Source organism: Bombina bombina, chromosome 2, assembly GCF_027579735.1.
Source record: "Bombina bombina isolate aBomBom1 chromosome 2, aBomBom1.pri, whole genome shotgun sequence".
In the NCBI taxonomy this organism is placed as follows: Eukaryota; Metazoa; Chordata; class Amphibia; order Anura; family Bombinatoridae; genus Bombina; species Bombina bombina.
The window spans coordinates 1,318,920,464-1,318,948,080 of record NC_069500.1 but is presented as its reverse complement, the minus strand read 5'-3'; the positions used below and the strand labels follow the sequence as shown (position 1 = coordinate 1,318,948,080).

Genomic DNA, 27,617 nt, shown 5'->3' with positions numbered 1-27,617 from the left:
TTATATATTACTTTTATTTGAACATTTATATATTAACATATTATGCAGCTGTATATGATTTTTATACTTATTTCTGCTGTTTAATGTGCATATTGTTTCTTCTATGTTTATTTGTTCTGGCCTTGGTTTTCTCAAAAACGCTCTGCACCTTTCACTCTCAGGCCGATTCTGCTATTTACAATACCCCCTCCCCCCTCCCCTTCTTTAACAATATCTTGTTTAAAGTGTTAAACTCTGTCATATTGATTAGTATTGCTTCAGACCTGAGGAAGAGGAAAACTCTCAAAAGCTTGTCTTAGTGCAATAAAAAAAGATCTGATTGCATACTGCAATACTCTGGTTATTTTGACATCTTACTCTTTCATTATGGAGTGTTTTTAAATGCAACTTCCTGTTAAAACTATTATAACTTTTACAACCAACCTATTGCACAACAATTAATTTTTATACTAATAAAAAATTTATATAATTGTCCTGATTTATATAACAATCACAAAATATATGATGTTCCTTTGGGAACTGAACCTAAAACAAACTTGCAAATCAATATGCAGTGTCAATAGATATTATTACCTCCATAATACTACAAAAAAAACTACTGCTTCTCCCAGTGCAAAGAAGAATTAGTATCTCCAATTTATATTGCCCTTACATTTAACCTTACCCAAAGAATATGCAATTGTTGATTACTGTTGTTAATAATATTTCCTTATAGCTTTACCCTCTGTTGATCTCAATGCTTTGCAAATTTATAATAAGCTTCACTGGGCATAAAGAATTCCCCTCTTCAGCAGAGCTGTCAAACATACTGGTGTATAATATACGTTACCTTAAAAAAAGTTCAATGTGCACCACGGCAGGAGCAATCTTTTCGACCACATCAGCAATGAAGTTAAATTTATATCTTGGACTGTTAGGATGTTGGTGACCTATACTGGCAGAAAGAATTGGGTATGTTAGTAAGAACTTTTCGTGAACAGGGCTCCTAGACACCAAAAGACGTTCTTTAATTACAGTGTTAGAGTTTCCATTTGACCAAAATGTCCTTGACTGCTCATAAACCCATAAATAGTTATAACCTCATCTGACCTCCTACATTTAAAAGCTTACAATATATGATATGATAAATTAAATACTGAGAAACCTTAAAAACATACAAGTGTATTTTACATAACCAATTAAAACAAGGACCACCCAGGGTAAAATTCTGACCTTTAGCACCATCATAATTCCGTTCAGACTAAAATATATATTTAAGCAACCAGGGTGGCAGGAACAAAGAAATACATTGAATATACATTTATTGAATATACATTTATTGGGGTAATGCTTCAGGGGATAGATAAATAGATTGATAGACCGACACAGAGACAGACAGACAGACAGACAGACAGATAGATAGACAGACAGACAGAGACAGAAAGAAAGAAAGAGAGACGGACAGACAGAGAGACAGACAGATAGGTAGAAAGAGATAGATATAAACAGACCAATCAATAGATAACATGTATAAATATGTTTAAAGTGGAAACTATTGTTGAAAACTGACATGCTCTATCTAGTTAAAACTGTAATTTAAGACTAGCGACCCTTTAATGCTAAAGGGTTAAACACACAGTAGAAGTACTGCTAGGGGCCTGCAGAGCACTACAGTTCCCAAGTGGAAAGAACTATGCATAACTGGATGCTAGCTGACTGCATCTGATGAGCCAATGACAAATCAGCAGCTAGCTCCCATTAGTGCATTGCTGTTCCTAAACCTACCTAGGTATGTTTTTCAACAAAGAATACCAAGAGCATAAAGCAAATTAAATTACAGAAAGAGATTGGAAAGTTGCTTATAATTGCATGCTCTATATGAATCATCAAAATGTCATTTTGACTTTACTGTCCCTATAATATTTTATTGCTAATAATTGTAGTAAAAGACAATAATTTGCAATTAGTCTATATTTTAGAACGTTGTCTATTTTTTTTCATGTTAATCGTCCCCTTTCAGCTGTACTAGAGATAGTTTCTATTACACACACTGTTTTGTCTTCTGTATTTTTATTCTGTCTGTCGCTATCTCTTTTGTCCTTTTGCGATTGGCATTAGTGCTAGATTCTTTACGGCAGGTATTCAGTCTCCTGCATCTACAGGTGAACAAGGAAGAGAAATTTCCAGTCTATCCATTTTCTTTAATCGCTTTAGTTTCACAAATTTCTTTGTTACCTACTTTTACTAAGGAATGGAGAGAGAAGTTTAGAGAATTAGCTGCGTAGAATATTGCAACTGGTAAAGCTGGAGAGATAAGAAAAGGGAGGAAGGTTAGTGAATTTCCCACAGTGAGTGTTCTTATAGACAAACATACCTCACATGATGTGTAGAGATTAGGGATGGGCAAATGTGTTTATATTCGAATGTTAGAACGAATGTTATTGTAGAAATTCGATTTACATAATAGAATGTTGAGAAGAACGAATATTCTTAAAAATTCTATTATCGAATGTTATTTAGAGTTTTCGAATGTCACTTTCGAATTTAAATGTCCCTTTCGAATTCGTATGTGACATTTATACAACACAGTTGTAAACATAGAGGCCCATTTATCAAGCTCCGAATGGAGCTTGAGGGCCCGCTGCTCCATAACCCTGTCCGCCTGCTGATTGGGTTGACAGCTTTTCTGGTCGGGACCAGCAATGCTCTGCAAGTCCTGAGAGAGGGTTAAACACACAGTAATGTAGGATTGATAGATAAATTACACACTCTAACAAAAGGCTGGTTTCTTTATGCAATAGACTTAAAGGGACATGAAACCCAAACATTTTCTTTCATGATTCAGATAGAGAATTCACTTTTAAACAACTTTCTAATTTACTTCTATTATCAAATTTGCTTAGTTCTCTTGGTATCATTTGTTGAAAGAGCATCAATGCACTACTGGTTTCCAACTGAACACATGGGTAAACCAATCACAATCGATATATATGCAGACACCAATCAACAGTTAGACCCTAGGTGCTCTGCTGCTCATGAACTTACCTAGACAAACATTTCAGCAAAGGATAACAAGAGAAAGAAGCAAATTAAACAATAGAAGTAAATTGGACATAATACTCATATGCTAAATCACTTGAAACTAATGAAGTATAACTGTAAAAAGCTGACAGGAAAATATCACCTGAGCATCTCTATGTAAAAAAGGAAGATATTTTACCTCCCAATCTCCTCAGCTCAGTAGAGTAAGTTCTGTGTAAAAAGTTCTATTTCAGCTGCTCCCAGCTGCAGGTAAAAAAAAAAAAGAAGAAGAAATGAACAGCAGCCAATCAGCATCAGCAGTGCTGAGGTCATGAACTCTTTTACTGTGATATCATGAGAGTTGACTTAACTCTCATGAGAGTGCACAAGGCTCAATCCTTCGGCTGTCCCGGGACAGACACACTAATATGCTGCTTAGAAGTCCTTTACAATGGGATGTGGCTACTGAGGAACTTTTGAGGTAAAATATCTTTCTTTTTTAGATAGAGATGCTCAGGTGATATTTTCTAGTCAGCATTTTACAGCTATGCCGCATCACTTTCAAGTGACATAATTTGGGTATTATGGCCCTTTAAAATAGATGTGGTAGGGGTCAATTAAAGAATGCCTGCAACATACATTAGGCATGACATAATGTTGTGTACAACTCTGGAGAGCTACTAAAATTGTATATGATCTAAAAAAATGAAACGTGCAAAAAAATGACATCCTGACTTGAAGAGAAGAGTGAGAGTTGATAGGATAGAAAACTTCACATATATTAATAATAAAACTGAAGTCTGAAAGTATATTTCACAAAAAAACATAGAACAAGGGTTTTGAGCTCAAGTTGGAGAGTAGTAAGTTCTAGAGTGTGTAAGCTCTTCTTTACAAGAAGTGTGATTGGCTCATGGACTAGACGTCTGTGTGATTTTTGCACATCCAGTGTACTACAATTACGATTTACGCTGTGCATATTTAATTTGATTTATGCCTGTGTAATTTACATACTAATTTTAATTTTTTGCTAACATAAGATTTTTGGTGAAGAATTTTGTTACGATTTGTGATGCAGCTTAAAAATACAATTTTCCCTGCTTATTTTTTGTGTGAATGGTTCAAATATTTGTTTTGTATAATGTTTAAAATACGAATTTTGTTGTGCACATTTCATATGAAAATGCAGTATACGCCCCTTAGCGAGACACCCCTGTTTTCAGGGTAAAAAATGGATTTAGATCATTCCCCCAGGGAAATAGAAGAACTTGGCGAGCATTCATTAATAATCTCGCCAGCCCAGAGAGCTTTCAATCATCGAGCCCTATGGCAGGCTTAATATGTCCTGCTTTTTATATGCTGCTTAAAACTATGTTTATATGTTTCTTAGTAATCCTTAATAAATTTAGCATCATATATCCAAGTTTAAAGTTTACAAAGTAGAATAAGAGAAATACTATATTTCACTCTAAGATCTATGAAAGAAATGAAGTTTATAGATACATGGCTGCAATTTGTACCATTAATAAATTATTTTAGTGTCTAGAGAACAAACGGCCTTGTCAGCTGTTTTCATGAAAATTTGTAAAACTGAGACTGACATTGAAAAATCATTTGAACCCTGAATTAGTTTGACTTCAAAATGAAGTGAATTAATAGGAAAGTGTCAGCCACTGTGGAATGTACACTATTTGCAAAAGAACAGTTAATACATTTGACTCTAAGCCAAAAAGAATTTTAGAACTATTTAGACTGCTTGGCAGACGCACCTAAACATTCTAAAGCTGCACCTATGTAAACACACTTCTCCCCATGTTAAGAACTAACCCATGTAAATAACCGGAATGGAACACGACTGCTTTCTGGTTGGATTTCTGTGGTTTCCACTTCTCATTGGGCATAACACCTCTAGACACTTTGTGACTGGCAGCTCTGTAATTCCCATTTGTGAACATCAGTACTCAAATAACCAAACCTTTTTTTTCCAAGCACTGATGACTGCGCGATGTGCAGACGCAATGTTGTAATGCAGCCGCCGCACTGTATATAGTGTTGAAGAGACTAGGAAATCAGATGATTATATGGCATTTTAACTCTGGAAATAATAACGCTATGATTTGCTTTCCAGACAAAATGATACTGTTAGCATATGGAAATAAAATCATAGTGTATCATAGTAGATAGCCCACTTATCCTTTTCATAACTATTAAAAAATGCATGTCAAGCAGAGTCATCTTATAGTTATGTTTTTAATAACTTTATTTAATCTCAGATATATGCCCTCTTATACTATGTTTTTTAGCACAATTTATTGCCTGATGTCAGTCATGTGTGAACCATTTTAAACATATGGAGAGGTCCTTTACAACTGTATGTAAAGCACATTCTAGTTTAAACAAATGCTTGGTGCTATATATTAGAAAAGGAAAAAATGGTTTTGAATTAAAGGGATAGAAAAGTGAAAATTGAAAAGGGCGTGGGTGTATTTCACTTTGAAATGGAAGCATTTCTGCAATATACTTCCTTTAGCAAAAATGGTTCTATAAAAGTTATTACTGATTTTCTCTGGCATATGCACATATGCTGCCAGGCCTGTACACCAGTATTCAAACACCACACCTTCTCAAAGAGTCAGCAGTGACTTGTATGACACACATTACTACTTCAGAGAAGCAATACATACCAGTGTCAGCTCTCTGAGGCCAGAAACTTTGCTGAGTAATAAGACACTATCTGAAATATTACATGCTAACCCGATGGGCGTTAACTTGAATTGAACTCAAGCAATCGCGTTTACTTTCTACTTGTAATATGAGGGCAATTTAACCTGTGCACAATTGCAAAAACCCAATATAGTTTGCGCACATACGTTTGCGATTCACTCATCATCTGAAACCAGTAAACTGCTACCTTGAAAACAGAAAATACAAAACAAATGTGCTTTGAAGTTCCAAAAACAAATGAATGTATGGAGGGTCATTTTTCCATTATATAACAGAGATGTAAGTGTAAAAATCAATTTGCTGTTTTAATTGTATTTATTTGTATTTCTACACATTACTGGTTTAATTTAGACTATTAAAATATATTTTCCATTACATATAATTAAAAATATTATACTGTATTACAATCTCTTTCGCCTAGATTTAGAGTTCTGCGTTAGCCGTCAAAACCAGCGTTAAGGGCTCCTAACGCTGGTTTTGGCCGCCCACTGGTATTTATTTATTTGGTCTAACGCTCACTTTCCAGCCGCGACTTTTCCATACCGCAGATCCCCTTACACCAATTGCGTATCCTATCTTTTCAATGGGATCTTTCTAATGCTGGTATTTAGAGTCTTGGCTGAAGTGAGCGTTAGAACTCTAACGACAAAACTCCAGCCGCAGAAAAAAGTCAGGAGTTAAGAGCTTTATGGGCTAACGCAGGTTTATAAACCTCTTAACTACTGTGCTCTAAAGTACACTAACACCCATAAACTACCTATGTACCCCTAAACCGAGGTCCGCCCACATCCGCCGCCACTCTAATAAATTTTTTTAACCCCTAACCTGCCGACCGCACACCGCCGCCACCTACGTTATCCCTATGTACCCCAATTCTGCTGCCCCTGATATCGCTGACACCTACATAACATTTATTAACCCCTAATCTGCCCCCCCCCCAACGTCGCCGCTACCTACCTACACTTATTAACCCCTAATCTGTCGACCGAACCTCGCCGCTACTCTAATAAATGTATTAACCCCTAAAGCTAAGTCTAACCCTAACACCCCCCTAAGTTAAATATAATTTTTATCTAACGAAATAAATTAACTCTTATTAAATAAATTATTCCTATTTAAAACTAAATACTTACCTGTAAAATAAACCCTAATATAGCTACAATATAACAAATAATTATATTGTAGCTATTTTAGGATTTATATTTATTTTACAGGCAACTTTGTATTTATTTGAACTAGGTACAATAGTTATTAAATAGTTAATAACTATTTAATAGCTACCTAGTTAAAATAATTACAAAATTACCTGTAAAATAAATCCTAACCTAAATTACAATTAAACCTAACACTACACTATCAATAAATAAATTAACTAAACTACCTACAATTAAATCAACTAAACTAAATTACAAAAAAAACAAAAACACTAAATTACAAAAAATAAAAAAAAGATTACAAGAATTTTAAACTAATTACACATACTCTAAGCCCCCTAAAAAAATAACAAAGCCCCCCAAAATAAAAAAAATGCCCTACCCTATTCTAAAATAAAAAGTTAACAGCTCTATTACCTTACCAGCCCTTAAAAGGGCCTTTTGCGGGGCATGCCCCAAAGAAATCAGCTCTTTTGCCTGTAAAAAAAAAACATACAATACCCCCCCAACATTACAACCCACCACCCACATACCCTTAATCTAACCCACCCAAACCCCCCTTAAAAAACCTAACACTAAGCCCCAGAAGATCTTCCTACCTTATTTTCACCCAGCCGGGTATCACCGATCCGTCCAGAAGAGGGTCCGAAGTCCTCATCCTATCCGGGCAGAAGAGCTCTTCCAGAGGGTCCGAAGTCTTCATCCTATCCGGGCAGAAGAGCTCCTCCAGAGGGTCCGAAGTCTTCATCCTATCCGGGCAGAAGAGGACATCCGGACCAGCAGATATCTTCATCCATGCGGCATCTTCTATCTTCTTCCATCGGCCGCGGAGCGGGACCATCTTGAAGCAGCCGACGCGGAGCCATCCTTCTTCACCGACGGACTAACGACGAATGAAGGTTCCTTTAAATGACGTCATCCAAGATGGCGTCCCTCGAATTCTGATTGGCTGATAGGATTCTATCAGCCAATCGGAATTAAGGTAGGAAAAATCTGATTGGCTGATTGAATCAGCCAATCAGATTCAAGTTCAATCTGATTGGCTGATCCAATAAGTCAATCTGATTGAGCTTGCATTCTATTGGCTGTTCCGATCAGCCAATAGAATGCGAGCTCAATCTGATTGGCTGATCCAACGTGCACGAGCACGTTTTTGAAGCTGGCCGCGTCCGTAAGCAACGCTGGTATTTAGAGTTGAAGTGGCTGTAAATTATGCTCTACGCTCCCTTTTTGGAGCCTAACGCAGCCCTTCAGAGAACTCTAAATACCAGCGGTATTTAAAAGGTGCGGGGGGGAAAAAACACGCGCAGCTAACGCACCCCTTTGGCCGCAAAACTCTAAATCTAGCCGATACTGTTTTGTTTAATATTGCTTTAAGAGGTCTTTATTACTCTCTTGTCATAGAACTCCTATTTGAAAGAGTGAGCTCCAACCAATTAAGGGCCATATTACAAGTGGAGCGCTATGTAACGCTCCCGCTCGAACATTAACTGCGCTAGAAGTAATTTTTGTTTGTGCGTCGGGTTGTGCTTGTATTACAAGTTGAAAGTAAAAAGTTATTGCTCACATGTTAACCTGAGGCACTTAAAAAGCTGAATTTAGAATATCACACACGTGATAACCTTTTCCCCCATAGAAGTCAATGGAGCAAAAAAAAAGCTGAAAAACAACTATTTACGTGCAAACTCAATCGCATAGTGCGCTAACCTGACATGAAATATTAATATTTCACATACCAATATTCTTCACATAGCAGAACATGTTCTATTTATTCATAAATATAAATTAAAAAAAAATACATATGACCATTGGTGTTGATAATGCTTACGGCAGCAAAAAAATTGATTCCTAAGCACTAGAAAACCAAAATAACACCTTCGCTGGAGGAGTGGAGGTCAGTGGTTTCGGAACTTTTGTCCTTGGAAAGATATCATTACCTCAAGACAAACAAATTAGAGACATATGAAATGATGAAGTCGATTTGGACTGGCACAATCTAGTTGGAAACACCTGAGATGTATGTCCTTTTTTTTTTTTTTTTTTTTTTTTCCCTCCTCCCCTCCTCTTGTCCTTCTACTCTCCTGACTCTCTGTCTTCTTCTTCTTTCCTCTAGTTATGGAGGATTTTTTTTTAATCCTCTTTCAGTTTTAATCAAAAGTTAATCACTGATATTATGTTTTGTAAAATCTAAAAATGTCTAACCATTTGGGGTATAAATTCTATGTAATATTCACTGGAATTTCTTCACAAATTACCCAATTCTTATGTGTGTGGTAATGACAATGGGAGTTTGCTCAATGTTTATCCTGTCTGTTACTCTCACTAATGTAAGTAATGAGTAACCTTGTTGTCATTTTTAAAGCTCTTAATAAAGACAATTTAAAAAAAAAATAAAAAAAAAATACATATGTGCAGAACACTGGAATGTAAAATATTTACAGTAAATACACAGTAGAACACTATTAAATATGAATATTGTTTAAATATGATTTTATATGTTTTTATATACTTAACTGCAAAGGGCTCCAATGCACTTAGATATATGTCTATATGTGTATACATATTTATTTATGTGTTTATATGTGTATTTATGACTGTAAATATATATATATATATATATATATATATATACACACATATAAATAAAAATACATAAATACATATGTACACATATATAAACATATATATATATATATATACATATATATATATATATAAATATAAATATAAATATATATATATATATATATATATATATATATATATATATATATATAAAGGGCAATAGGTCCAGCACTAGTCAGAAATTCATAGTAGATAACAAAGTGCACGTCCGCCAGAGGGTCCTGTTCACCTCTAACATATGAATCCAAAGAGAAAAAGACAAATGGCACCAGCACTGTTTCTTGAAAGTTAGAAACCTTTATTGGGGTGTCATCATGAAAGGACAGCAACATTTCGGGTAACAAAAACCATGATTAAGGGTTGCTGTCCTTTCATGATGACACCCCATGGATTTATATATATATATATTGGAAACAAAAGTGAATACACCCCTAAGTGGAAATGTCCAAATTGGGCCCAATTAGCCATTTTCCCTCCCTGGGGTCATGTGACTCGTTAGTGTTACAAGTTCCCAGGTGGGAATGGGGAGCAGGTGTGTTAAATTTGTTATCACTCTCACACTCTCTCATACTGGTCAATGGAAGTTCAACATTCGACCTCAAATAGAAGGTGGGGGAGCGCAAGATCTCTAACATCCACCAGCTCCGTGATGTTGTCATGGAGGAGTGGAAGAGGATTCCAGTGGCAACCTGTGAAGCTCTGGTGAACTCCATGCCCAAGCGGGTTTAGGCAGGGCTGGAAAATAATGGTGGCCACACAAAATATTGACACTTTGGGCCCAATTTGGACATTTCCACTTAGGGGTGCACTCACTTTTGTTGCCAAAGGTTTAGACATTAATGGCTGTGTGTTGAGTTATTTTGAGGGGACGCAAGTTTACACTGTTATACAGGCTGTACACTCACTACTTTACATTGTAGCAAAATGTCATTTCTTCAGTGTTGTCACATGAAAAGATATAATACAATATTTACAAAATTGGTAGGGTTGTATTCACTTTTGTGAGATACTGTACATACATTTACATCTACAGACATGTATATGTATGTATGTCTATGTTAAAGCCCTTTGCCTGTTTTTTCTAACACCTGAGACCTCATATCTTTGAGCCCTTATAATTTTTTAATGCATTTTTTTAATATTTTTTTATTAGATTGTGTTATTATGAATGTAACTGTACTTTGTAATGTATTTTTGAAGTGTTTTGTGACAATTTTTTTGTTTCGCAAAACAGTTAACCACAGCTCTGAGATTGCGGTAATGATTTTGCTCAACTTGTAATATCAGCGAAATTAAAACTGCTCACGAAAAACACAATATTGCTTGTGCAAATAGGTTTGCACCTCACTTGTAATCTATCCCTTAGTCTTGAAAATAAATAATGCAAATATAATGCATAAGCAAATATTTTGAATAACTATCTGAAGGTGTTTACAGTCCCTTTAAAGGGACAGTCTATCCAAAAACAAACTTTCATTATTCAGACAGGGCATATCATTTTAAACAATTTTCCAATTTACTTCTATCACCAATTTTGTTTGTTCTCTTGATATTCTTAGTTGAAAGCTAACTCTAGGAAGTTCATATACTAGTTTCTAAGCCCTTGAAGGCCGCATCTTAGCTCAGTGCCTTTTGACAGTTTTTCACCACTAGAGGGTGTTAGTTCATGTGTTTCATATAGATAACACTATGCTTGCACATGGAGTTCCTAGGAGCCAGCACACATTGGCTAAAATGCAAATCTGTCAAAATAACTGAAATAAGGGGCAGTTTGCAGAGGCTTAGATACAAGATAATCACAGAGGTAAAAAGTATATTAATATAACTGTGTTGCTTATGCAAAACTAGAGAATGGGTAATAAAGGGATTTTCTATATTTTAATACAATACATATTCTGGTGTAGACTGTCCCTTTGTGTTTTCCTTCCCATGAAGTATTCCCATGTCAGCAATGCTTCTGCATTCATTTCCCTTCAGAAGGGAATTTGCATTGCTGAGCTAAAAGATAAGTGAAGAAAAAACAATAAGGACTAATCACATACAGATCTATAAAAATGACAATTTTCAAGCTATTTCCCAAGCAGCTTTATGCTTTACAGTTATGACAGATTACTCTGTTTAGCTTTTTCAGTTAATTCTATGGGTTTGCAATGTTTTAAATACTAAATATTAATCAAATACCTTTCTTTTTCCAGTGGTTTATTAATTTATTTTGAAATCACCTAAGCTTACATTTCATGGTTAAAAATGTAAAAAACACAGAAGAAATAGTCCAAAAATATAGTAAAATTGTTATCTGTAAAATAACTAGATAATATCCTTTTAGAAAGAATGATGGTAACTGATCCTCCAACTTTTAAAATGTGATGAAAGATCACTTCAAATTTAAAGGGACTACTTGATTTTTATTGTTTAAAAAGATAGATAATGCCTTTACTACCCATTCCCCAGCTGTGCACAACCAACATTGATATATTACAATACTTTATAACCTCAAATTGTCTGCCTGTTTCTAACCCCTGTAGGCAACCTCTTAGTATAGTGCATTTTATTAGCTTTTCCTGCTAGTTCATGTGTGCTGTGCAATATAGATAACATTGTTCTCACTCCTGTGGAGTTATGCAGGAACCAGCACTACAGAGGTAAAACGTATATTAATGTAACAGTGTTGGTTATCTTTTTAAAATTACAAGATATTTGGAGGAATATGCACCCGGATTAGAAAGATTTTACTTGCCTTTCGAAAAACCTTTTCAGTATTGTCTAGAATCAACGTTTCTGATTTCAGAAAAATTTGTAAATTTGGTTAAAGATGCTAGGATATGTAAAATAACTATATCTGATCATGCTCCTTTATCTTTTTTGAGACATCAAATGATAACAGAACAGGTAATTTTATTCCTTCCCTAGATATTTACTAAATGATACAAAATCAATTAGCTGCCTACAAGGTAAGTGGGAAGCATATACACAAAATAATCTGGGATATATGGAAAAAACATATTTTATGGCAAGCTGGGAAAGCTGTTTTACGGGGAGAGATTATGTCATACATGCATAAATTAAAAAAGAAACTTGGCCAAAGGAAAGAGCAGGTAACAAAACAATTAATAAATGCATATACAAGATATATTAGAGACCAAGGTAGAAGTAATTGGAGGAAGAATTTACAGTAGAGGCTTAAAAACAAATGAGATGTTTTTTCATCAATATGACTATTAAGGGTGATATTAAGCATGCTTCCTAAATATTATAGATTTGGCAGAAAATCTGGGAAACTTTTGGTACAAATTAATAAACATCACAACAGCGCTTCCTTTATTACTAAAATAAGATATCAAGACAGAGTTGATAGAAACAGATAAGATTAAGGAGGATTTTCAGGAATTCTATAAGAATTTAGATTCTCGCCCCACAATTGATTTGGAAAAGAAGGAACAGTTCTGGTTACGCATTGATAATCTTCGTGTTAGCCTGTCAGAGTTAGAGAAAATGAATGTTCCAATCTCAGAAAATGAAATAACTAGGATCATTAGAGAACTAGCTAATAACAAAGTAGCTGGACCAGATGGATTACCAGCAGAATTAAACAAGATCCTAATTAAAGATAATACCGAAACTTTGACCCTTCTTTTTAATAAGTTCGGGTGGGGACAAATGATGCCCCCAAGGGATTTTAATAAATCTGCAATTACTCTTATTTCGAAAACCTGAGAAAAACCCAGAGAGTATTGACTCCTACAGACCAATTGCATTATTATACCTGGATTACAAAATATTAACTAAACTAATAGCAAAGAGAATTCAGCCTTTGCTTGGGGGTGTTATCTGCTCGGACCAGACTGGCTTCATGAAGGACAGATCTTCAAATGTAAACAATAGGAAAGTATTCTTGACTATTTCAAATACCTGGTATAATCTGAAATTTAAAAATCCTCAACTCAAACATGACCTATCTATTTTCTCCCTCGATGCTTGTAAAGCCTTTGACTCCATAACATGGGATCATCTTCTAACCTCCCTGAGTAAATTTGGATACCAAGGCAAAATATACAATGTAATACAATTGCTATACATTGAACCGCCCGCATATTTACTGATAAATAACATCCAGACTACTCCATTTAGGCTATTGCACGGGACAATGCAAGGATGTCCATTATCCCTTTTAATCTTTTATATCGCATTAGAGTCATCAGATTGAGCTTGCATTCTATTGGCTGATCGGAACAGCCAATAGAATGCGAGCTCAATCTGATTGGCTGATTGGATCAGCCAATCAGATTGAACTTGAATCTGATTGGCTGATTCAATTAGCCAATCAGATTTTTCCTACCTTAATTCCAATTGGCAGATAGAATCCTATCAGCCAATCGGAATTCGAGGGACGCCATCTTGGATGACGTCCCTTAAAGGAACCTTCATTCGGTGTTAGGACGTCGTTAGAAGAGGATGGATCCGCGCCGGCTGCTTCAAGATGGACCCGCTCTGCTCCGGATGGAAGAAGATAGAAGATGCCGCCTGGATGAAGACTTCCGACCCTCTGGAGGACTTCTTCTGGCCGGATAGGATGAAGACTTCGGACCCACTTCTGGATGGATCGGATGGTACCCGGCTGGGTGAAGACAAGGTAGGAAGATCTTCAGGGGCTTAGTGTTAGGTTTTTTAAGGGGGGTTTGGGTGGGTTAGATTAGGGGTATGTGGGTGGTGGGTTGTAATGTTGGGGGGGTATTGTATGTTTTTTTTACAGGCAAAAGAGCTGATTTCTTTGGGGCATGCCCCGCAAAAAGCCCTTTAAGGGCTGGTAAGGTAATAGAGCTGTTAACTTTTTATTTTAGATTAGGGTAGGGCATTTTTTTATTTTGGGGGGCTTTGTTATTTTTTAAGGGGGCTTAGAGTAGGTGTAATTAGTTTAAAATTCTTGTAATCTTTTTTTATTTTTTGTAATTTAGTGTTTGTTTGTTTTTGTAATTTAGTTTAGTTGATTTAATTGTAGGTAATTGTAGGTAGTTTAGTTAATTAATTTATTGATAGTGTAGTGTTAGGTTTAATTGTATCTTAGGTTAGGATTTATTTTACAGGTAATTTTGTAATTATTTTAACTAGGTAGCTATTAAATAGTAAATAACTATTTAATAGCTATTGTACCTGGTTAAAATAAATACAAAGTTGCCTGGAAAAACAGAATTTATGTTTACCTGATAAATTACTTTCTCCAACGGTGTGTCCGGTCCACGGCGTCATCCTTACTTGTGGGATATTCTCTTCCCCAACAGGAAATGGCAAAGAGCCCAGCAAAGCTGGTCACATGATCCCTCCTAGGCTCCGCCTACCCCAGTCATTCGACCGACGTTAAGGAGGAATATTTGCATAGGAGAAACCATATGGTACCGTGGTGACTGTAGTTAAAGAAAATAAATTATCAGACCTGATTAAAAAAACCAGGGCGGGCCGTGGACCGGACACACCGTTGGAGAAAGTAATTTATCAGGTAAACATAAATTCTGTTTTCTCCAACATAGGTGTGTCCGGTCCACGGCGTCATCCTTACTTGTGGGAACCAATACCAAAGCTTTAGGACACGGATGAAGGGAGGGAGCAAATCAGGTCACCTAAATGGAAGGCACCACGGCTTGCAAAACCTTTCTCCCAAAAATAGCCTCAGAAGAAGCAAAAGTATCAAACTTGTAAAATTTGGTAAAAGTGTGCAGTGAAGACCAAGTCGCTGCCCTACATATCTGATCAACAGAAGCCTCGTTCTTGAAGGCCCATGTGGAAGCCACAGCCCTAGTGGAATGAGCTGTGATTCTTTCGGGAGGCTGCCGTCCGGCAGTCTCGTAAGCCAATCTGATGATGCTTTTAATCCAAAAAGAGAGAGAGGTAGAAGTTGCTTTTTGACCTCTCCTTTTACCAGAATAAACAACAAACAAGGAAGATGTTTGTCTAAAATCCTTTGTAGCATCTAAATAGAATTTTAGAGCGCGAACAACATCCAAATTGTGCAACAAACGTTCCTTCTTTGAAACTGGTTTCGGACACAGAGAAGGTACGATAATCTCCTGGTTAATGTTTTTGTTAGAAACAACTTTTGGAAGAAAACCAGGTTTAGTACGTAAAACCACCTTATCTGCATGGAACACCAGATAAGGAGGAGAACACTGCAGAGCAGATAATTCTGAAACTCTTCTAGCAGAAGAAATTGCAACTAAAAACAAAACTTTCCAAGATAATAACTTAATATCAACGGAATGCAAGGGTTCAAACGGAACCCCCTGAAGAACTGAAAGAACTAAATTGAGACTCCAAGGAGGAGTCAAAGGTTTGTAAACAGGCTTAATTCTAACCAGAGCCTGAACAAAGGCTTGAACATCTGGCACAGCGGCCAGCTTTTTGTGAAGTAACACAGACAAGGCAGAAATCTGTCCCTTCAGGGAACTTGCAGATAATCCTTTTTCCAATCCTTCTTGAAGGAAGGATAGAATCCTAGGAATCTTAACCTTGTCCCAAGGGAATCCTTTAGATTCACACCAACAGATATATTTTTTCCAAATTTTGTGGTAAATCTTTCTAGTTACAGGCTTTCTGGCCTGAACAAGAGTATCGATAACAGAATCTGAGAATCCTCGCTTCGATAAGATCAAGCGTTCAATCTCCAAGCAGTCAGCTGGAGTGAAACCAGATTTGGATGTTCGAACGGACCCTGAACAAGAAGGTCTCGTCTCAAAGGTAGCTTCCAAGGAGGAGCCGATGACATATTCACCAGATCTGCGTACCAAGTCCTGCGTGGCCACGCAGGAGCTATCAAGATCACCGACGCCCTCTCCTGATTGATCCTGGCTACCAGCCTGGGGATGAGAGGAAACGGCGGGAACACATAAGCTAGTTTGAAGGTCCAAGGTGCTACTAGTGCATCCACTAGAGCCGCCTTGGGATCCCTGGATCTGGACCCGTAGCAAGGAACTTTGAAGTTCTGACGAGAGGCCATCAGATCCATGTCTGGAATGCCCCACAGCTGAGTGACTTGGGCAAAGATTTCCGGATGGAGTTCCCACTCCCCCGGATGCAATGTCTGACGACTCAGAAAATCCGCTTCCCAATTTTCCACTCCTGGGATGTGGATAGCAGACAGTTGGCAGGAGTGAGACTCCGCCCATAGAATGATTTTGGTCACTTCTTCCATCGCCAGGGAACTCCTTGTTCCCCCCTGATGGTTGATGTACGCAACAGTTGTCATGTTGTCTGATTGAAGCCGTATGAACTTGGCCCTCGCAAGCTGAGGCCAAGCCTTGAGAGCATTGAATATCGCTCTCAGTTCCAGAATATTTATCGGTAGAAGAGATTCTTCCCGAGACCAAAGACCCTGAGCTTTCAGGGATCCCCAGACCGCGCCCCAGCCCATCAGACTGGCGTCGGTCGTGACAATGACCCACTCTGGTCTGCGGAATGTCATCCCTCGTGACAGGTTGTCCAGGGACAGCCACCAACGGAGTGAGTCTCTGGTCCTCTGATTTACTTGTATCTTCGGAGACAAGTCTGTATAGTCCCCATTCCACTGACTGAGCATGCACAGTTGTAATGGTCTTAGATGAATGCGTGCAAAAGGAACTATGTACATTGCCGCTACCATCAACCCGATCACTTCCATGCACTGAGCTATGGAAGGAAGAGGAACGGAATGGAGTATCCGACAAGAGTCTAGAGGTTTTGTTTTTCTGGCCTCTGTCAGAAAAATCCTCATTTCTAAGGAGTCTATTATTGTTCCCAAGAAGGGAACCCTTGTTGACGGAGATAGAGAACTCTTTTCCACGTTCACTTTCCATCCGTGAGATCTGAGAAAGGCCAGGACAATGTCCGTGTGAGCCTTTGCTTGAGGAAGGGACGACGCTTGAATCAGAATGTCGTCCAAGTAAGGTACTACAGCAATGCCCCTTGGTCTTAGCACAGCTAGAAGGGACCCTAGTACCTTTGTGAAAATCCTTGGAGCAGTGGCTAATCCGAAAGGAAGGGCCACGAACTGGTAATGTTTGTCCAGGAATGCGAACCTCAGGAACCGATGATGTTCCTTGTGGATAGGAATATGTAGATACGCATCCTTTAAATCCACCGTGGTCATGAATTGACCTTCCTGGATGGAAGGAAGAATAGTTCGAATGGTTTCCATCTTGAACGATGGAACCTTGAGAAACTTGTTTAAGATCTTGAGATCTAAGATTGGTCTGAACGTTCCCTCTTTTTTGGGAACTATAAACAGATTGGAGTAGAACCCCATCCCTTGTTCTCTTAATGGAACGGGATGAATCACTCCCATTTTTAACAGGTCTTCTACACAATGTAAGAATGCCTGTCTTTTTATGTGGTCTGAAGACAACTGAGACCTGTGGAACCTCCCCCTTGGGGGAAGTCCCTTGAATTCCAGAAGATAACCTTGGGAGACTATTTCTAGCGCCCAAGGATCCAGAACATCTCTTGCCCAAGCCTGAGCGAAGAGAGAGAGTCTGCCCCCCACCAGATCCGGTCCCGGATCGGGGGCCAACATTTCATGCTGTCTTGGTAGCAGTGGCAGGTTTCTTGGCCTGCTTTCCCTTGTTCCAGCCTTGCATTGGTCTCCAAGCTGGCTTGGCTTGAGAAGTATTACCCTCTTGCTTAGAGGACGTAGCACTTTGGGCTGGTCCGTTTCTACGAAAGGGACGAAAATTAGGTTTATTTTTTGCCTTGAAAGGCCGATCCTGAGGAAGGGCGTGGCCCTTACCCCCAGTGATATCCGAGATAATCTCTTTCAAGTCAGGGCCAAACAGCGTTTTCCCCTTGAAAGGAATGTTAAGTAGCTTGTTCTTGGAAGACGCATCAGCCGACCAAGATTTCAACCAAAGCGCTCTGCGCGCCACAATAGCAAACCCAGAATTCTTAGCCGCTAACCTAGCCAATTGCAAAGTGGCGTCTAGGGTGAAAGAATTAGCCAATTTGAGGGCATTGATTCTGTCCATAATCTCCTCATAAGGAGGAGAATCACTGTCGACCGCCTTTATCAGCTCATCGAACCAGAAACATGCGGCTGTAGCGACAGGGACAATGCATGAAATTGGTTGTAGAAGGTAACCCTGCTGAACAAACATCTTTTTAAGCAAACCTTCTAATTTTTTATCCATAGGATCTTTGAAAACACAACTATCCTCTATGGGTATAGTGGTGCGTTTGTTTAAAGTGGAAACCGCTCCCTCGACCTTGGGGACTGTCTGCCATAAGTCCTTTCTGGGGTCGACCATAGGAAACAATTTTTTAAATATGGGGGGAGGGACGAAAGGAATACCGGGCCTTTCCCATTCTTTATTAACAATGTCCGCCACCCGCTTGGGTATAGGAAAAGCTTCTGGGAGCCCCGGCACCTCTAGGAACTTGTCCATTTTACATAGTTTCTCTGGGATGACCAACTTGTCACAATCATCCAGAGTGGATAATACCTCCTTAAGCAGAATGCGGAGATGTTCCAACTTAAATTTAAATGCAATCACATCAGGTTCAGCTTGTTGAGAAATGTTCCCTGAATCAGTAATTTCTCCCTCAGACAAAACCTCCCTGGCCCCATCAGACTGAGTTAGGGGCCCTTCAGAAATATTAATATCAGCGTCGTCATGCTCTTCAGTATCTAAAACAGAGCAGTCGCGCTTACGCTGATAAGTGTTCATTTTGGCTAAAATGTTTTTGACAGAATTATCCATTACAGCCGTTAATTGTTGCATAGTAAGGAGTATTGGCGCGCTAGATGTACTAGGGGCCTCCTGAGTGGGCAAGACTCGTGTAGACGAAGGAGGGAATGATGCAGTACCATGCTTACTCCCCTCACTTGAGGAATCATCTTGGGCATCATTGTCATTGTCACATAAATCACATTTATTTAAATGAATAGGAATTCTGGCTTCCCCACATTCAGAACACAGTCTATCTGGTAGTTCAGACATGTTAAACAGGCATAAACTTGATAACAAGTACAAAAAACGTTTTAAAATAAAACCGTTATTGTCACTTTAAATTTTAAACTGAACACACTTTATTACTGCAAATGCGAAAAAACATGAAGGAATTGTTCAAAATTTACCAAATTTTCACCACAGTGTCTTAAAGCCTTAAAAGTATTGCACACCAAATTTGGAAGCTTTAACCCTTAAAATAACGGAACCGGAGCCGTTTTGAACTTTAAGCCCTTTACAGTCCCTGGTATCTGCTTTGCTGAGACCCAACCAAGCCCCAAGGGGAATACGATACCAAATGACGCCTTCAGAAAGTCTTTTCTAAGTATCAGAGCTCCTCTCACATGCGACTGCATGCCATGCCTCTCAAAAACAAGTGCGCAACACCGGCGCGAAAATGAGGCTCTGCCTATGCTTTGGGAAAGCCCCTAAAGAATAAGGTGTCTAAAACAGTGCCTGCCGATATTATTATATCAAAATACCCAGATAAAATGATTCCTCAAGGCTAAATATGTGTTAATAATCAATCGATTTAGCCCAAAAAAAGTCTACAGTCTTAATAAGCCCTTTTTGAAGCCCTTATTTACAATCATAATAAACATGGCTTACCGGATCCCAGAGGGAAAATGACAGCTTCCAGCATTACATCGTCTTGTTAGAATGTGTCATACCTCAAGCAGCAAGAGACTGCTCACTGTTCCCCCAACTGAAGTTAATTGCTCTCAACAGTCCTGTGTGGAACAGCCATGGATTTTAGTGACGGTTGCTAAAATCATTTTCCTCATACAAACAGAAATCTTCATCTCTTTTCTGTTTCTGAGTAAATAGTACATACCAGCACTATTTCAAAATAACAAACTCTTGATTGAATAATAAAAACTACAGTTAAACACTAAAAAACTCTAAGCCATCTCCGTGGAGATGTTGCCTGTACAACGGCAAAGAGAATGACTGGGGTAGGCGGAGCCTAGGAGGGATCATGTGACCAGCTTTGCTGGGCTCTTTGCCATTTCCTGTTGGGGAAGAGAATATCCCACAAGTAAGGATGACGCCGTGGACCGGACACACCTATGTTGGAGAAATAGATATAAATCCTAAAATAGCTACAATGTAATTATTAGTTATATTGTAGCTATATTAGGGTTTATTTTACAGGTAAGTATTTAGCTTTAAATAGGATTAATTTTTTTAATAAGATTTAATTTATTTTGTTAGAATAAAATTATATTTAACTTAGGGGGGTGTTAGGGTTAGGGTTAGACTTAGCTTTAGGGGTTAATACATATATTAGAGTATCGGCGAGGTCCGGTCGGCAGATTAGGGGTTAATACTTGAAGTTAGGTGTTGCAGATGTTAGGGAGGGCAGATTAGGGGTTAATAAAATTTATTATAGGGTTTGCGAGGCGGGAGTGAGGCGGTTTAGGGGTTAATAAATTTATTATAGTGGCGGCGAGGTCCGGTCGGAAGATTAGGGGTTAATAAGTGTAGGTAAGGTAGCAGCGACATTGAGGGGCAGATTAGGGGTTAATAAATATTATGTAGGTGTTGGCGATGTTAGGGGCAGCAGATTAGGGGTACATAGGGATAATGTAGGTGGCGGCGGTGTCCAGTCAGCAGATTAGGGGTTAAAAAAATGTATTATAGTGGCGGCGATGTGGGGGGGCCTCGGTTTAGGGGTACATAGGTAGTTTATGGGTGTTAGCGTACTTTAGAGCACAGTAGTTAAGAGCTTAATAAACCGGCGTTAGCCCATAAAGCTCTTAACTCCTGACTTTTTTCTGCGGCTGGAGTCTTGTCGGTAGAGGGTCTACCGCTCACTTCAGCCAAGTCTCTAAATATCGGCGTTAGGAAGATCCCATTGAAAAGATAGGATACGCAATTGGCGTAAGGGGATCTGCGGTATGGAAAAGTCGCGGCTGGAAAGTGTGCGTTAGACCCTTTCCTGGCTGACTCTAAATACCAGCGGGCGGTAAAAAGCAGCATTAGGACCCCTTAATGCTGGTTTTGACGGCTAACGCAGAACTCTAAATCTAGGTGTAAGAGAATACACATATCAAATTACATAATATATAATTACAGTTACAATTCAATCCAATACAGAAAAAGTTTTAAAACATACACATGTTAAATACTTAAGGCAACAATGATCCTTCTTTGCCTATTCCAGATTATACAAATTACCCATTGTAACAACCATACATTTTTACTAATAACTCTTTGTTAAGGACCTTCATGATTGTAAGAACTAGAGAGGGGTATATATAATTTATCAATCCAAGGCCATAAACATTTTTTTATCCCAATGAAAAGGCCACAACATTACACACCCAAAACTCGATCTTATACGCTCTATTTCAAAAAGCCCCAACTCATACCATATGCCTAACTAGGTGTGTTCCAACTCTGTAAAAATGTATCCTACCACTATGTATGGAGCTAATGGTGCAAGGGCTTGTAGTTTAACATCCATTTCTAATGTATTAATAAAATCTCCCAATTTTTTTTTAAATCACTTACGCCTAGATTTAGAGTTTTGTCGGTAACGACCCGCGTAGCTAACGCTGGCTTTTTTCTGGCCGCACTTTTTAAATACCTCTGGTATTGAGAGTTCACAGAATGGCTGCGTTAAGCTCCAAAAAGGGAGCGTACAGGCATATTTACCGCCACTGCAACTCTGGATACCAGAGTTGCTTACGGACGCGGCCAGCTTCAAATACGTGCTCGTGCACGATTCCCCCATAGAAAACAATGGGGCTGTTTGAGCTGAAAAAAAACCTAACACCTGCAAAAAAGCCGCGTTCAGCTCCTAACGCAGCCCCATTGTTTCCTATGGGGAAACACTTCCTAAGTCTGCACCTAACACTCTAACATGTACCCCGAGTCTAAACACCCCTAACCTTACACTTATTAACCCCTAATCTGCCGACCCCGCTATCGCTGACCCCTGCATATTATTTTTAACCCCTAATCTGCCGCTCCGTACACCCCCGCCACCTACATTATCCCTATGTACCCCTAATCTGCTGCCCTAACATCGCCGACCCCTATATTATATTTATCAACCCCTAATCGTCGCCTCCACCTAACTACACTTATTAACCCCTAATCTACCGACCGGACCTGAGCGCTACTATAATAAATGTATTAACCCCTAATCCGCCTCACTCCCGCCTCAATAACCCTATAATAAATAGTATTAACCCCTAATCTGCCCTCCCTAACATTGCCGACACCTAACTTCAAGTATTAACCCCTAATCTGCCAACAGGAGCTCACCGCTACTCTAATAAATTTATTAACCCCTAAAGCTAAGTCTAACTTTAACCCTAACACCCCCCCTAAATTAAATATAATTTAAATCTAACAAAATAAATTAACTCTTATTAAATAAATTATTCCTATTTAAAGCTAAATACTTACCTGTAAAATAAACCCTAATATAGCTACAAATAAATTATAATTATATTATAGCTATTTTAGGATTTATATTTATTTTACAGGTAACTTTGTATTTATTTTAACCAGGTACAATAGCTATTAAATAGTTATTTACTATTTAATAGCTACCTAGTTAAAATAATTACAAAATTACCTGTAAAATAAATCCTAACCTAAGATACAATTAAACCTAACACTACACTATCAATAAATTAATTAAATAAAATACCTACAATTATCTACAATTAAACCTAACACTACACTATCAATAAATTAATTAAATACAATTCCTACAAATAAATACAATTTGTTACAAACTGCTATTTGTGACTGGCCCTTTAAATGGAAGGTTGCCCTGCTTCCCTGGATTTTGGAGAAGCCTATTTGCCAGCCTCCTTCCTCATGACTATGGCCCCTGGAAGATTGTGCCCCTGAGAGTATATTGACTTTTGTTGGGTGTGTGTGGCCCTTTGGGAAACGTCTGGGGACATATTGTGACTCTGGTGAACAATGCCCCCTTTAAGACTATGTCCCCAGACCTGTGAAATGACTTGTCCCTGGCTTTCTCCCACTTGGTTCAGTTTCATTGTGTGCCATTAAGAGTTAAATTTTGTTCAGCTTCAAGAAACCTATTCTAAATACAAGTCTGCTGGGATTAGCTCTAATTAGGTTTAGTGATCAACTTTCCCATTGTCTAATCAGACTAGTATTGATAAGGTGGACTGCATTGTTTTATTGTGTGTAATGTTATCTGCTGAAGTAAATGTTGTGGCCTGTCAAAGGGAGTGTCTCTCTATCTAATATCAAATGTGTGATGGGGGATTTTATGCCTCCCCCTGAGAGTGTCCTGTTTGCATGTAACCTCAATAAAAAGGAGGCTGTGTGCTCCAGCACATCAGACCTATTTTTGACCCTCTAACTTGCAGCTTTGACTCATGTTTGTAGGGGACAGCTTATAATCACTACAGGGATTGCTATGTTTTTCATACTCCCTTAGCTACAGGGATTGCTACAGAAGGAAGAGGTTCGCCTACTGGAGCCTGGTCGTAGGTCCAGGGCGCAGAGCAGACGGCGAGATACCAGCCCAGCAGCGGTGGTTCATATAGTCTGCATTACTGATGGTGGCTACGCAGCAGTTAGAGTGTCCACGGTGCTGCTGCTCCTTTGGTGAGCGCTAGGAGCATCCTTTTCTACGGTCCAACTTCCAGCCAGCCTGGAGGCAACCGTAACATTTGGTGGCAGCGGTGGGATTGGCGTCCTAGCGCAAGGAGCAGCACCACAACAGCACTGGTATCGTAGGAGAGTTATTGAGGGCAACGCTAGCCACTGCGCAGCGTCCCTACCTACAGCAGCATGGAGCTGACAAGACACTATTCAGAACCCTGTGAAGAGCACCTCAACCTGATCCGTCGCTATGAGGGCGCGGATTTCGTTCCAGAGGTAAAGAGGCGGCTAGTCCGATATGGTCCAGACCCTGCACAGGAGGTAGTCAGTCGCATCATCCGGGAATTGGATACGGAGAACAAAGCGGCACGAGCCTTTGAGCGCCAACTGTGGAGTTTGAGGGTCTGGACACCTGGTCTCCAGCGAGAAAGTGAGTCACAGGGAGCGGAGAGCAACGACCTCCCTTCCCAGCGGCAGCCAGAGTTACAGGGAGAGGAGAGCAGCGACCTCCCTCCCCAGCGGCAGTATACCGTGCAGAGGGAAGAGACAACCAGTCCCCTTCCCCAGCCAGAGATACCAGAGGCAGCAGGCCTCATAGACTGGTCCTGGGAGGACCCCCAGCAGGCAGGTGGAGATGGGACCGCAGTCTCTCTACCGGCCCTACAGGGATGCTGGGCAGGCGGCCCAGATCCCCAGCGACAGACCCAGCTACAGGGAGGGGAGAGCATCGACCTCCCTCCCCAGCCGGAGTGTGCCTTCCAGGGAGAGGAGACAACCGGTCTCTCTCCCCAGCCGCAGCATGTTCCACAGGAAGCGGAGAGCATCGACCTCCCTTCCCAACGGCCACCGGAGTATCAGGAGGAGGAGGTAAGCCAATCTCCCCCTCCCCAGCTAACTCCTAACTTGGGCCCAGGGTTAACAGTGGAGATGTTAACCCCCACTGACCCCCACGTTCCCTTTGCCACCGGGCAGGACTATGCCCCAATTCCCCCAGCAGAAGAGCTGGCATCAGAACAGAGCGCTGCTGGCCTCTGCCCTACAGACCCCCTTGTTACAGGACTGGCCTGCAAACCCCTCACCCCAGCAGAAGCGCTGGCACCAGGGCAGAGTGCCGCTGGCCTCTGCCCCCCAAGTACCATCAGCTATTTGCACAGCTGCGCCAGGAAGGCAGAGGATGCTACACTTTCATCCTATAACCTGGAACCTACAGGCCAGTGCTACTTGTTGTGGGGGGGCTGCTTTGCTGCTAGTGTTTATTTGTGGGTGGGTTGCGAGACTAACTTAGGCACTGACCGACAGAAGGTCAGGTGCCTTGTTAGTCTCCCTCCAAAAGGGGAGATATGTTACAAACTGCTATTTGTGACTGGCCCTTTAAATGGAAGGTTGCCCTGCTTCCCTGGATTTTGGAGAAGCCTATTTGCCAGCCTCCTTCCTCATGACTATGGCCCCTGGAAGATTGTGCCCCTGAGAGTATATTGACTTTTGTTGGGTGTGTGTGGCCCTTTGGGAAACGTCTGGGGACATATTGTGACTCTGGTGAACAATGCCCCCTTTAAGACTATGTCCCCAGACCTGTGAAATGACTTGTCCCTGGCTTTCTCCCACTTGGTTCAGTTTCATTGTGTGCCATTAAGAGTTAAATTTTGTTCAGCTTCAAGAAACCTATTCTAAATACAAGTCTGCTGGGATTAGCTCTAATTAGGTTTAGTGATCAACTTTCCCATTGTCTAATCAGACTAGTATTGATAAGGTGGACTGCATTGTTTTATTGTGTGTAATGTTATCTGCTGAAGTAAATGTTGTGGCCTGTCAAAGGGAGTGTCTCTCTATCTAATATCAAATGTGTGATGGGGGATTTTATGCCTCCCCCTGAGAGTGTCCTGTTTGCATGTAACCTCAATAAAAAGGAGGCTGTGTGCTCCAGCACATCAGACCTATTTTTGACCCTCTAACTTGCAGCTTTGACTCATGTTTGTAGGGGACAGCTTATAATCACTACAGGGATTGCTATGTTTTTCATACTCCCTTAGCTACAGGGATTGCTACAGAAGGAAGAGGTTCGCCTACTGGAGCCTGGTCGTAGGTCCAGGGCGCAGAGCAGACGGCGAGATACCAGCCCAGCAGCGGTGGTTCATATAGTCTGCATTACTGATGGTGGCTACGCAGCAGTTAGAGTGTCCACGGTGCTGCTGCTCCTTTGGTGAGCGCTAGGAGCATCCTTTTCTACGGTCCAACTTCCAGCCAGCCTGGAGGCAACCGTAACACAATTAAATAAACACATTGAGGTCGCATTCTATTGGCTGTTTCGATCAGCCAATAGAATGCAAGCTCAATCTGATTGGCTGATCGGATCAGCCAATCGGATTGAACTTGAATCTGATTGGCTGATTCCATCTGATTCCATCGGATTGAACTTGATTCTGATTGGCTGATTCCATCAGCCAATCAGAATTTTCCTACCTTAATTCCGATTGGCTGATAGAATCCTATCAGCCAATCGGAATTCGAGGGACGCCATCTTGGATGACGTCCCTTAAAGGAACCGTCATTCTTCAGTTGGACGTCGTCGGAAGAAGATTGATCCGCGCTGGAGGTCTTCACGATGGAGCCGGTCCTCATCGGATGAAGATAGAAGATGCCGCTTGGATCAAGATGGTTGCCGGTCTGGATCGCCTCTTCTCCCCGGATAGGATGAAGATTTTGGAGCCTCTTCTGGACCTCTTCAGCCGCCGGATGATGGATGTCTAGCCCCCGCTTGGGTTGGATGAAGATTTTGGAGCCAGGACCGATCGGTGTGATAGAGGTGAAGATAAGGTAGGAAGATCTTCAGGGGCTTAGTGTTAGGTTTATTTAAGGGGGGTTTGGGTTAGATTAGGGGTATGGGTGGTGGGTTGTAATGTTGGGGCGGGGTTTGCATGTGTTTTTTTACAGGCAAAAGAGCTGAATTCTTTGGGGCATGCCCCGCAAAGGGCCCTGTTCAGGGATGGTAAGGTAAAAGAGTTTTGAACTTTTGTAATTTAGAATAGGGTAGGGCATTTTTTTATTTTGGGGGTCTTTGTTATTTTATTAGGGGGCTTAGAGTAGGTGTAATTAGTTTAAAATTGTTGTAATTTTTTTCTAATGTTTGTAAATATTTTTTTATTTTTTGTAACTTAGTTCTTTTTTATTTTTTGTACTTTAGTTAGTTTATTTAATTGTATTTATTTGTAGGAATTGTATTTAATTAATTTATTGATTGTGTAGTGTTAGGTTTAATTGTAGATAATTGTAGGTATTTTATTTAATTAATTTATTGATAATGTAGTGTTAGGTTTAATTGTAACTTAGGTTAGGATTTATTTTACAGGTAATTTTGAAATTATTTTAACTATTTTAGCTATTAAATAGTTCTTAACTATTTAATAGCTATTGTACCTGGTTAAAATAAATACAAAGTTACCTGTAAAATAAATATAAATCCTAAAATAGCTATAATATAATTATAATTTATATTGTAGCTATATTAGGGTTTATTTTACAGGTAAGTATTTAGCTTTAAATAGGAATAATT

The 27,617-nt window shown here is 39.6% G+C and overlaps 1 protein-coding gene across 1 annotated transcript in view; it reads right to left on the bottom strand.

Moving 5' to 3' along the window:
- Window positions 1-27,617, bottom strand: part of HTRA3 (HtrA serine peptidase 3) — a 148,119-nt gene that overhangs the window by 80,949 nt on the left and 39,553 nt on the right. The window contains exon 2 of the mRNA XM_053704174.1: window positions 830-929. Coding sequence (XP_053560149.1) covers window positions 830-929 — 100 coding nt within the window. The remainder of the gene's footprint in view (window positions 1-829; window positions 930-27,617) is intronic.